This window comes from Engystomops pustulosus, chromosome 1 (genome assembly GCF_040894005.1).
Source record: "Engystomops pustulosus chromosome 1, aEngPut4.maternal, whole genome shotgun sequence".
In the NCBI taxonomy this organism is placed as follows: Eukaryota; Metazoa; Chordata; class Amphibia; order Anura; family Leptodactylidae; genus Engystomops; species Engystomops pustulosus.
Window position 1 is genome coordinate 81412746 of NC_092411.1, and position 13867 is coordinate 81426612.

General features: G+C 40.3%; 1 protein-coding gene across 1 annotated transcript; it reads left to right on the plus strand.

Annotated features, from left to right (window-relative positions):
- The first annotated feature begins 188 nt into the window (after positions 1 to 188).
- Positions 189 to 13663, plus strand: DDX51 (DEAD-box helicase 51). The gene is made up of 15 exons (XM_072145192.1): positions 189 to 339; positions 3058 to 3985; positions 5647 to 5797; positions 5892 to 6037; positions 6675 to 6746; positions 6830 to 6936; positions 7203 to 7311; positions 7391 to 7527; positions 7622 to 7820; positions 7916 to 8031; positions 8902 to 9018; positions 10527 to 10628; positions 11883 to 11946; positions 12034 to 12168; positions 13591 to 13663. Exons 1-15 carry the CDS (start codon positions 317 to 319, stop codon positions 13615 to 13617), a joined length of 2433 nt encoding a protein of 810 aa, XP_072001293.1. The 5' UTR covers positions 189 to 316; the 3' UTR covers positions 13618 to 13663.
- The last annotated feature ends 204 nt before the right edge of the window (positions 13664 to 13867 follow it).

Consider the following 13867-nt stretch of genomic DNA (forward strand, 5'->3'; position numbering starts at 1 on the left):
CAACCATCTGAATCATAATATAATGTTTTATCTTAAGTGATTACAGTCAACTTCAGTCATGATTGATATAGAATAAAGCAGTGTATGATTCTCTCTTGTGTAATATACCTGCACTATGCTCCTCAATGTGTGAGCGGCGGAGGATGATGCGCTGTCACAGTATACACTAGAGGGCGCTCGTTAAGCCTCAGCCTGTCTGTACGTGGCGTAGTATCGGTTGCCTCCTCGTGATGTCACTTGCATGCGACGTGCCATGCCGTGTCCCCACGTGATGTGTCCTGTGTTATGCTGAGGTCTCCGCAGAGCTGCCATTGCCATGTCGCTGTTCGTTATTAACAGGTGATTTCCATATTGTGTATTATACGCAGTGGGTCCCCGTGTGTACAGGGAGGAAGGCGCTAGTAGAGCAAGTACCTGCCGCCATGACTCCCTGGTCTCCAGTAACCCTCTACTCATATGACCCAATACAACAGAGACAACATGCAGTTTGCATGTCACAGTTCTCTTTTTAATAAAAACCGATTTTTACTGTATCTATAGTTGTAATGTCTTTACACATCCCCTTGTTAGCTTGTGGGAGGATCCATTTAACTCTGTGATGACAGGGTCTGTTTTACCCATAACATATAGTGTGACAGTATGAGAATTTCTGATTAGCTTTTTGTTATGCTTTCAAAGATAATACGTGGAAAGATAAACTTATGTAGTTTTATTTATTTTTTTTACATGTTAGTATACCTACCTGTAGCTACCTAAAGGGAACCTATCACCAGAATGCTATATTTGTAGGGGGGGGGGGGGGGATTCCAATAGACACTCTGAAAGTGCATACATGTTTTTATCATAACTTTGTGGTCTTTAGTTTGCTAAAGTCTTCCTTCTTTTGTCCCTACGCATACTTACTAGGTAGAGAGGAGGTACACAAACTACATAGTGAGTTTGCGTACCTCTGCTCTGTCAAGTTAGTCTGCATAGTAACAGGATGCATGCATAGTGACAGTCTCGCCGCTCACTGCGCATGACGGGCTGTAAGACTCACCACGCAGGAGCCAGGTCTGCTGTGCGGTCAGCCAACGTCATAAACGGTAGGTCGGACAGAGGGAGGATGTGGGAGGGGGGGAGTCTTAAATATTGGTAAGCCAGGGAAAAAGGGCAGCCTTTATAGTAATTAGAGGACAAACATTGCTTTTTGAAATGCTGCATCCCTTGGGACTTGAGAAGGACTGGCTGGCAGGGAGCCAGGTACACTTTGTCATCGATTATTTCACAAACTAATGACCACAAAGGTATGATAAAAGCATGTATTCTATGTACTTTAGAGTGTTTATGGAAATCTGTCTGAAATATAGCCTTCTGGTGACAGCTGTCTGTCTGAGGGCAGGTCACTACCAGACCAACTCACTGGATTCAGCCGTGACCTTAAAAGGACATCTACCACCAGGAACGTGTATTATAAATCTAGCACACTGTGTGCCCCCTCTGGCAGGATCCATTCTTCTTTTAGCTTCTTTTTACAAAAAAGGCTTTTAAAGGGATGCAAATGAGCCTTAGGGGCTCTAGGTTCCATAGGTGTTAACTCCTTAAGGACCAGACCCTTTTTCATTTTTGCATTTTTATTTTTCACTCCCAACCTTCAAAAATCTATAACTTTTTTATTTTTCCATGTACAGAGCTGTGTGGTGTCTTATTTTCTGCGTAACAAATTGCACTTCGTAGTGATGGTATTAAATATTCCATGCCGTGTACTGGGAAGCGGTAAAAAAATTCTAAATGCAGTGAAAATGATGAAAAAACACATTTGCGCCATTTCTTGTGGGCTTGGTTTTTACAGCTTTCACTGTGCTCCCCAAATGACAGGTCTACTTCATTCATTGGGTCAATACGATCACAGGGATACCAAATTTGTATAGGTTTTATAATTTTTTGCATACGTTTACAAAAATTAAAACCTCCTGTACAGAAAAAAATTCTTCATTTTACAGTGTTCTTGCGCTAATAACTTTTTCATACTTTAGTGTACATGTCATGTCATGACAACGGATCGCCGCTCCCCGGTGACGTCACGGGGAGTGACGATCGGAGCCAAGATGGCGGCGCCCACGCGCCGCCGGCTCTTTAATGCCGACAGCAGCGATCAAAGGGTTAACACCCGCGATCGGTGCAAGCACCGATCGCGGGTGTTAGCGACGGCCGTTTGCTTCATTATGAAGCAAATGCCCGGTGAGTATGAAGAGGGCTCAGCCCGTGAGCCCTCTTCATACTCCCCCATGCGCAGCAAGATGTAAGGGTACGTCTTATTGCACTATGGGGTTAATGGAGCTTGGAGCCCCTCTGGTTAATTTGCATAATATTTAAAGCTTTTTTTTTCCCCCTTAAAAACAAGGGCATAGGAATCTTAAAGAATAGCAGAACCTGCTGGAGGGGGTACACACCAATATGTCAGTGTGCTTGGTTTACAATACATGATCTTGGTGGTAGATGTCCTTTAAATGAAGCCCCTGGTTAGCCAGTGATGTGCCATTCATGTGGAGGTCAACAATAAGGCCAGTGATCTGTCCAGTGTTAACTTTGCCACAGACACTGTACGGCTTCCCAGCACAATCCAGTGAAACGCATGCGAACGGTAACCAGTACCTGGTGTCTTGGATTTAAACGATACACACCGAGTGCTGGTTACCAATAGTATCCGATTCACTGAAAATGCATATGTGATCGGGCCGAGGCCTGCCCCCAGGCGCTATTGTTGCATTTACAAAGCACCACGTATTACCGCACCCTCAACTATTTTTTCCACTCCAAGTCCTGTCCACTTCTGTGCTGGTCAGAACTCACTTTAGACACCGACACATTCATCAGGTTTATTTGTGTTCATGGAAAATGAATAAAAGTCTAATGAAATTTGCTGAACTTATGACAATTTCTGCAATTCCTGTGCCCTCAGTCTGGTTTCTAAATTTACATATTTCCAAACATATATAGTTGCCTAATGGTATAAAAATATAATATGACTAAAATTGGTTTGCTATACATGTAATGTAACCAATATATTTTCTGTAGGTACCTTGGTGATGAGGTAGAGTCAACTGAAGATCGTGCGAAAGCTTTGCTAGAGAAATTACGTCAGCAAGCCAAGGAAAGACAATCACAACTTAAACACAATGAGAGAAATGTGAAGGAGGTTTCTGAGTCCTATGTTGAAGAGGAGGTAACGGAAACAATTGAAACCACAGATTACAATGAAAACAAAAAATCTAAGAAACGGAAGAAGACACTTGATGAAACCCCTACTGAGCTGGAGAGTCATGAACTGGATGCTGAACCAGAGGAAGAAAACGAGTTAAAGGCAAAAAAGCCACACAAGAAAAAAATCAAGAAGGACAAACAAGAAGATGAGAGCATAGTTCTGGAAGATCACATTGTAAAAAAGGGGCACAAGAAGAAAGTCAAGAAACAAAAGACAGAAGTGTGTGCCAGCTCTGAATCAACCCAGAGTGAAGATGCAAAGGCTGATCACAAGAAGAAACACAAGAAACATAAGCACAAACAAGTAGAGGAGAACTCTGACAAAGGATCAGGAGATTCGGGTGAAGATCCAGTAGAGTCAACCCAGAGTGAAGATGCAAAGGCTGATCACAAGAAGAAACACAAGAAACATAAGCACAAACAAGTAGAGGAGAACTCTGACAAAGGATCAGGAGATTCAGGTGAAGATCCAGTAGAGGCAAACAACAATGATGACAACTCTGACCATGAATTTGTAGATTCAAGTGAAGATCCAGTGGAGGCACAAAACAATATTGATGAGAACTCTGACCAGGAATTAGTAGATGCAGGTGAAGATCCAGCAGAGACACACACCGATAATGATGACAAAAAGGAGATTGAGGATGCTAAGATGGAACAAAATGGAAAAGGAAAAAAAAATGCTTTATCAAATCCCAAATCTCTATTACTTGGTGGCTTTGAGGCCAAACCAGTTCAGAAGGTAAGACCATTCAGCAGGTTAAATAGCAGCACGCTGGCATGCTATTATAAAAGAAATACCATAAGCAAAAATGAAAGGAGTATACACTGGTTCATTTTGTATATATAAAACACACTTTTATTACTGTACTATCCATAAAAAACACATTCACATTACATATTATAAATTATGAAACCAGCCAACTATGCCAAAGTCCAAAGAATGTGCAGACAAATAACACACTATGGGTCAATAAAATACAATAAGGCAATATTATTTTAATTACATAACAAAACCCATAGTCACTGTATGAATAAGGAAGACCCAACAACGCTGTCTGTAGCAAGGTCACTTGCCATACCACAATACAACTAATGCTGCGATCATAACAGCATTATTATTCCACATATGACATTATTTAATGCAATGTGCTCCCTAACAAAATCTTTACAACCCAAAGTGTCTTTGCATCAAAGACATTGGAAAATACTTTAATGCTATGATTTTTTTTGTAATCCATATACTATGTTATTGGATTTTATTGACCCATAGTGTGTTATTTATCTGCACATTCTATGTATGCCGGACTTAGTTGGCATAGTTGGCTGTTTTCATAATTTTTCATCATGTTTTATATAAAATGAACCATTGTATACTCCTTTTTTCTTTGGTATATGCTTTGGAGTGGTTTCACAAGGGACTGATTTAGGAGGTTTAAAGGACACCTGTCATCAGGTCTGTGTCACTTGTCCTGTCACCTCTTCCTGTTGGAGCAGCTCACAAGGATCCCATCCCAGCCTTTATCTAGTTATTTCATACATTATTCATTGTAAAATCACATATTTTTTATCATGTAAATGAGGCTGGTCACATGGTCAGAGGCAGTGATGTCACCCCTGTTACCCCTCCCCTCTCCTCCCCCTGCTCATGTCTGTGTGTAATGTATAGTAAAGCATAGTTAGTGTGTGCTGCATCTGCTGACATGCTGCATCCTATTAATATACAGGTGAGAGACACAGACATCAGCTACACATGAATCTGACATGTTCTGCTGTAACATGGCTGCCTGGAGCTGCTGTATCTCTCCTAAACACACACGCAGGCTGCAGGGGGCGTGGCCACCAGCACCAGGAAGCACATCATTATACAGCCTCACATCATTATACAGGCTGTCAGTCATGCACTGGGGGTGTGGCTGTGCCTCCCACTCATGAATAGAGTGGACAGCTTGAATATGCTAATGCTTCATTGGACATTTCACAGGTCATTTGCATACAGCTTTAGGACCTCATTGCTTAGGTTTACAGGCATGTAGAGGGACAATGAAGGGATAGAGGCAATGCTCTCTAATGGCAGTTTATGAAAATATATTTAGTTTAGGGGGGTTATTTTGCATGACGGGTTCTCTTTAAGGCCTAGTCCCGGTTACTGTTTTTTGCTTGCAATATGTATTATTTTTATTGTCAAATATAACAGTTTGCTGAATTCAGCTTAAAAAAGTCTTCAATCTTTATTTAAATTAGCCTTCCTAACCTGCCCACCGCCTCCTTCGGCTTTACCTTCTGATGATGTCAGCCAGCTTAGCTGATGGTACTTTGTAGGGGTTAAATTATGTGGTAGATTTCCTTTAAAGAGTGTATCAGGTGCTAACCTTGTAAAGTGACCGCACTTCTATTTTGTAGGTGCTTCCGTTTTTGCCACTATGGCTAGCGAAACCTAGTTTGGTTCAGAAGGATATTAAGCAGAACCTTGTCTCCATTCATGATGTTCCAGGTATAGACCCAAACATTAAAAAGAGATTAGAAGCCAACAATGTGAAATCTTTCTTTCCAGGTAATTATAGCAAACAACAGTTCCAATTGTCCATAGGCGTAATGCCATTGGAAGTAATGCCAATTTTAATGTCCACTTTTTGGCTTATGTTTAGTTCAAGCTGAAGTCATGCCAGCTATCTTGGACAGCTGCGTTCACGGATTTCTTGTGGGGAGAGGTGGATACCTCCCAAATGATATTTGTGTTTCTGCACCTACTGGAAGTGGAAAGACATTGGCATTTGTTCTTCCAATAATACAGGTCAGTATGGAAACAGCTTGGTCTGTCATATAATGTTAAATTGTACCTTAACTAAAATGAATAAATATAAATCACAGGGTGTACATAAAGTAAACCATGATTATATGGCTTGGGTTAAGTGCCCATGTATTACGTTGACAGGGCAGCATTAGGCTCCTATCCACAAGATGGGGTCTAACTTGCTAATTGGTGGGGGTTTCAGTGATGGGATCCCTACTGATCGCAAAAAGAGGGAAAACAGGGGTCCGATGTACACCAGCCGTACTTTACGTCTCTCCACAAGATGAGCAGAGCAGCTGGTTGTGCATTGTTGGACCGCCCCATTCATCTCTATGGAGCTTACAGAGATAACCAAGCATGGCGCTCGCTAGAGCTCGGGGAGTGACAAGGGGTACAACTGGGGTACATTGGACTGCCGTTCTCGTGATATGTGGGGGCCCCATCACTGAGACCCCACCGATCAGCAACTTAATCTGTGTGCGCTATATAAATAACGAATTAGTATTATCCTGTGGATAGGGCCTAACTTGTTTTGTGGGAAAACCCCTTTAATCACTCATGATTAAAAGGGTGTGTTCTTCTTGAGACTACACCATTAAAACAAGATAATAATTAGGATATTGCCGTTTGTCCTCAGGTTCTGATGACTCGTGTTGTATGTGAAGTTCGAGCTCTTGTCTTGCTTCCCACAAAGGAGCTGGCACAACAGGTAATTAGATCTTTTATAATACTTTTACTGTTCTGTTCTTTCTCACATTGCTGTTATTTTATTGGGTTCACTTCTCTTATCAGGTATGCAAGGTATTTAATGTGTATGCAGATGGTACGGGACTCAAGGTGTGCCTAATAGCTGGACATAAACCCTTTGCCAAGGAGCAGGAATCTTTGGTACAAAAAAAGTAAGTGTGTGTTTGTAAATTGATTTTCTTTCCACATGGGAAGCATTTTCAGCATAGCAAATTAGCAGGAGGAGAAAACTATCCTGCAATATACACTAAACATGGAAAGGGTGAAAGAGGCCCCTTTACCTATAGGCCAGTGTATATTTAAATTGATTACCACTTGATGATAATTACTCCACATTACACAGAAAACCTTTTAGAGAACTGTTTTTGTATGTGATATTTAGTTCTAATACTTGACATTATTCCATTTTGCACCATAGGATCTTTGGATTCTGCAGCTTGGCTGATATTCTTGTATGCACGCCAGGTAGACTTGTTGATCACATTCAGAAAACAGAAGGCTTCACCTTGAGGCATCTGCGATTTCTGGTAAGCTTTACTAGTTTGTAGCCCCATATGTGGGAATTGGCATATTTAGTTATTGAGGTGTATTGTTATCATTTGGCAGGTTATTGATGAAGCAGATCGTATGATTGACACTATGAGTCAAGACTGGCTTCCTCAGGTTATCAATGCTGCGTATAAACCAAGTGAGAATGGACTGCTTTTTGACCGCAAGTTGCCCACAATACGAACAGCAGCAAAGTAACTATACAATCACCTTTATTGCATATTGGATCTCATCTGTGCCACTGCTTGTGACAGTGATTGAATATCTGTCCCTCTTTTCCCTCTACAGTTATGGTCAGCTTCAGATGCCATTGCAGAAATTGCTTTTCTCTGCTACTTTGACACACAATCCAGAGAAACTTCAGAAGCTGGACTTGTACCAACCACGGCTCTTCACATCTATATACAAGCAACCACGATCAAACGCCAATGATAGTCAGTCGGAGCCAGCAACTTCTGAAAACTTCTCCCTTCCTAAGGGGCTAACGGTGAGCAGATATGGAAGATTGTACCAGATAGAATACTCTTATATTTCTAATTACTGTGTAAATATTTATGTGTGATTGTTATTTATGTCTTACAGCATTACTATATTCCATGTGTCCTTAACTCCAAGCCACTCATCCTCCTGCATTTCTTACTCACTCTACGCTTTTCCCGTGTACTCTGTTTCACTAACTCCAGAGAGTCTTCACACCGGTAAGTGACTAAAACTCGAAAATAATTGTCATCTGTTGACTACTTCACACAATATTATTGTCTGTGTAAAATATAACATGGGTTTTTATTATCTTATTAAGTCTTTTTATATATGATTTTTTTTCCATTTGTTTATGTTACCAAAGCCTTTGTAAAAAAAAAAAAAACAACAACACCTACTTCGTTTTAAGAACCCTACCCAAAGACCCAATGTATAGTAACAATGTAAAATTAGAAAAAAATAAGATCTATAGTGCACATGTGATCATGTCTACAGAACTTTATAAATACATGAAATACTTTCTATCTGGAGTATACCCTGCCACCCAATATGTAAGTGTGAGTAATCCTTTTATATATAAATTTAGTAGAGTAAGTTCTTCACATGGTGCTTCCAAATCAGTCTAGAGAATAGAATAAAGACTTCTTCTCAAAAATCTCATATAAAACCGATCATTATTACGGTATATACATGAGTATAAGCCGAGTTGTTCAACGCAACATTTGTGCTGAAAAACCCTAACTCAGTCTATAGAAAACACTGTACTCACCTTTCGACACCCCACCATGCAGCATTTTGATAGTTTTGCTCCACATATTATTGTTTTCTTATATTTTGAAGATACACATAGCATAAATGATACAACAAAACAATATCCGCAGTCATTAACTGTGCTTTGTCTTATCAAATTTTCAAGGACTTGGTTGATAAGAAGCCGATATAAAATACAATACAATTCAATACATTTGTACTGCACATAGACAGATTCCAGAGATAAGCAGGGTGGATTGTAGTAATAGTGTCTTTTTCAAATATAAAATAATTTTCATGTCTTTAAATTTACCGTTTTTATCATTTGTATTTCCCAGCTTGTTCCTGCTCATAAAACTTTTTGGGGGAATTGATGTAGCAGAGTTCTCTTCCCGTCTTAGTCCTGGGGAGAGGAAGAAGACGCTGAAGGAATTTGAGCAAGGGAAGATAAAGCTGTAAGTTAGAATAAATAAGTAGTATTGCGTGGTGCTGCACCTTCTCTCCTATGAGCTATCCACAACGGTCCTAGATGGATCCAGCAAACACCCACTATTAGGTAATCCAGTAGAATAAAAATTCTTCTTATGACCGGAGCTCAAAACCCAAATGACGATCCATGCACGATTCCTCCTTATTAATGTGCCAAACACAAGGGATCACTTTCAGGGATAAGTCACCGTTCAGACCAGAAATCGCAAATGTTTTCACTCCTGTCCTAGTCTTCTCCACTCACTGTATATGAGAGACATATCCAGACATAGTGAAACTATGTGAAACTGTCTGCACTATGTCTGGATATGTCTCTCATATACAGTGAGTGGAGGAGACTAGGACAGGAGTGAAAACATTTGCGGTTTCTGGTCTGAACGGTGACTTATCCCTGAAAGTGATCCCTTGTGTTTGGCACGTTAATAAGGAGGAATCGTGCATGGATCATCATTTGGGTTTTGAGCTCCGGTCATAAGAAGAATTTTTATTCTACTGGATTAGAATAAATAAGCACTTCATTAAAAAAAATGTTTCCATTTTTGAGTCTGCCCTATATCGCAGAAGCCCACACTGGCCATACTACATTCAGACTAAAGCCAGCCCGTCCAAATGTTTGTGTAAGGGAATCCTGTACACATCGGCATGTGTGGAAACAAGTACAAACTAACAGGACAAAAAGTTGAACGGTCCAACAAGTGCTGTAAATCTCACAAGTTTGCTTTTATGAAAGTGCGATTCAAAGAGTCATTTATCGCCTGAGATGAGTCACTGTTAGAGGCTAGCTATGGAGCATATCTTCAGACACCCCTATCTTTGGTTCTTTAGTACCTAGAAGCATTCTTTTCATGTCCTAGTAAAGATATAATTTTTTATCTTTCAGCATCAGCTTATGGTTCTGTGAGCTGCATGCCGTTAAAGATATAGGGGAAGATGCATTTATGTGTCGGTCTTAAGATCGCTGCAAAGTAGTACTAGGCATTTCTCTGCAGATGCACAATTTAGCTGGTGTAGTGTAAGACTGCTGAGTCGTACTTTTCACCTCCTATGTCTTGGTCTAGATGGCTGCGTCATAATACTGACAATTTTCTTGCATGGCCATGCCCCCTTTTCAGAAAACTGATCTAAACCTTCAATAAATATGGCGCACAGCATTTCAGGTGCAGTTTCCTCTAGTATTCTGACGTAGGCAGATTGATACATCGCCCCAATAGTTGGAAATGTGAGCTGCAGATAAAGATCTATCAAATATCTTTCACTGCCTGTATATCCAATTCTGTATCTCACTAAACTAGATTTTTTTTCATTAGATAAATGGGTGAGATTTCACATTAGAGGCAGTTCTAGGATATATTATATGCTAGTAGTGTCCCTTCATGTGGAATTTATGGTTGGCCTAAGACCATCTGAATTCAACTTTATAGTAAAAATTATTAGTTGAAAACAGCGTTTAATATTATCTTCCCATGTTATGTAGGCTTATAAGCACAGATGCCACAGCGAGAGGAATAGACATCACGGGAGTGAAATGCGTGATAAACTATGACGCTCCACAGTACATGAGAGTATACGTTCACAGGTATGTTAATCTAGGGGACTCAAGTACATGATATATATAGGTAATCCATATGTAATGTACAAAATGACCTGCCATCTCTTTACATTATTGTTTAATCACTTTTAACGTGTCTATACCTTAAAATTAACCCATTATACTTAAAGGGGTATTCCCATTCGAGCAAATAAATGTTATTGTTTGAATTTGAAGTTATACTATTTTGAAATATACATTCTGTAACAATTCCTCATGGTTTTCTAAATGCTGTCATTGTTTATTTCCAGCGGACAGAAATCTGACCATGGTCACACAGGTGCACGACTCGTTATAAACCCACAGCTCTAATTACCGTATATACTAGAGTATAAGCCAACTCGAGTGTAAGCCGAGTTACCCAATTTTAAGGAAAAAAACTGAGAAAACCTATTGACTTGAGTATAAGCTTAGGGTGGGAAATGCTTTTGTCACAGCCTAAACCCAATATATAGTTAGCTAGTTGCCTTCTCCGTCAGTATATAGCCAGCCAGAACACTCACCCCAGTATATAGCCAGCCAGAACATTCCCCCCAGTATATAGCCAACCAGCACATGCCCCCCACTATATAGCCAACCAGCACATGCCCCCCAGTATATAGCCAGCAGCCTCCCTGTATATAGCCAGTCTCTGCCTCTTCATATATAGCCAGCAGCCCATGTCCCTTAGTATATAGCCAGCTTCTCCCTAGTATATAGCCAGCAGCCCCTTAGTATATAGCCAGTGCCTGTCCCCCTTGTATATAGCCAGCAGCCCCCTATGCCCAGCCTATTGGGAAAAAAAACCTACTTTGTACTCACCTTTCCGGTGCCCCCCAGAGGTCCTCTTCTGTATCTCTGTCTCAGGATCCCCACACGCTGACGTCATGGTGTGTGTGACACAGCAGGGATCCGAAGACGGAACCGAAAATTCAGAAGACAGAAGAAGACCTGCAGGGGGCTTAGGAAAGGTGAGCACAGAGGGTTTTTTCATAGACTTGAGTATAAGCCAAGTAAGGGTTTTTCAGCACTATGACACTAAAGAGCCATGCACCTGTATGACCATGACCAGATTTCTATCCACTTGAAGAAAACGCAGAAGCTTCTTATAGAATGATAGGAAGCAGAGATTTAGAAAACCATTTAGGAATTTATACAGTAAGTATATTGGAAAGCTGTGTAATTGTTCATCATACATACAATAACATTAATTTTCCAAAAATGGGAATACCCCTTTACAGATGAATGTTTTTACAATTGTAGGGTGGGAAGAACGGCCAGAGGAGGAACAACTGGTCTAGCATTCACTCTGCTGCTGAGGATACAGGTCTGTAAAGTGTTCCCTGATACGTGTGAATTGGTGATGAGAAGATATGTGTGTTTATCATTTTGCTAATGTATATTACCCCCTCAGGAACAGAGGTATCTAAACATGATGCGGGAAGCTGGGGTTCCAAAGTTACAAAGGCAACCGGTGAAAAATGAGAGCCTCAGGCAATTTGAGCAGCGATATGAAGAGGTTCTGTCCCAACTTCAGAAGGTTGTTAAGGTAATTGACTCTAAACCGAAAATGTAAATGGGATGGATCAAAGTAAACCAAATTATTCAAGACTTGATGGGGGCAGTCATTGCTTGAGCTGTGCTCTGTTATCTAGATTCAGATTGGTGTTATTTATCATGATTATTTGCTGTTACCTTGTGAGACAGTCAGTTAGTAGCCTTAGTTATCTCATGCCATATATCGATGAGGACAGTGATTTAGGTGACATGGTTATATGGGAATGGCATGGACCTTATCAAATAAACACCATCCAGCAGGGACTATTGGAGGATCATATAGACAACATCTGTTCATACGCCCAATGATGGTTTATGGACACTTGCAGAACTAGTGTTACAAGATTGGGCGGCTGTTTAGAAATACAGAATTTAGCCTAGCAGCCAAACTAGCTCAATATTATTTAAGTTGTAATCAGGGCTGTGAAATTGGTTAGATGAAATTCCCGGTCTAATTCCAATTTTTGATTAGACTCAAATGGATACTTTAAACTGTTTCCACAATTCCTATGTAAGTGAATTTACAAATGACTTTATTTATTACGTAAGGCATTAGTTACAATGTAAAGCCTTTGTTAATTGTATTTTAACGGTAGGTACATTTGGCCGTAACCTCAACTCCACCCAAACCTCAGCCTCACCTTGACTCTACAACTCAGATTCCACAACTGATTATTATAACCCACACCTTGCATACACATATGCATGACTATGTAAACTGGATTATTAGTCAGCTGGCATGGAAATCCTCTTTAATCTACATTTATAAAACATAACTGCAATGTGGAGTTCAGGGGTTAGGGACTCGATACAGCATCAGGACATTGCACTGGTCTAAGCCTGCTGACAGCTTCCCTTTAAAGTCACTGTACTGTCCACCACCATGTTGTAGCACCACAAAGTATAAACAAATAGCTAGTACAATGACTTTAAAATGTTATTGTCTTACTTAGCAATGCACCACCATATCTGGCAGTTAAGCCTCACGTATTTAGGGGGCTATTGTGAACAGCCTCCGTGCGGTAAGGCTCATTTCCTATGGACATGAGTGGGGTGAGTGTTGGTCATGTCTTTCTGGCAAAAACGGGATGCAGATGGAGGAACACTTTCCCCTGTTTTCAACATGTATTGTGCACACAGTCATATGCATGATGCTCAAGTTTGTAAGAATTCTTATAGTGCATAGATTGCAGCATATCTTGCTGTCTTGGGAGATAAGGTGTGTCCTCGTACCATTCATACACTGGAGTCATAGGGTTCATTGTATTTTATTTATTTATAGCTCAAGGGATTTTGTGTTCTTTTGTGCCGTTATGGATGTTAAACTGGTCAGGTAAATTGTTACAAGTACTGTTACAGACTGGTTTGGAAACTCCATTACACTATTAATTTCATTCTTTCTTTGTGTTCACAGGAAGAATACCTTCAGAAGCGCTGCTGAGTTTTGAAATAGTAACTAAAACAATATTTGGTTCCATTTTTAGGAACTAACCACTTCTGTTTATTGGTCCACTTGAATCCTAAAATGTCTCAATTATATGGGAGGAAAATTACTCTAGTTACAGAATCTGAGACCATCTGTTGTGGATCATATACAAACCGAGAGAACATGTACACTGTTTTATGGGGCCCTCATTCTGTGAAGTGTGAATGTGGAGCCTAAATGCTTTACACAAATTTACTGCTCTTTT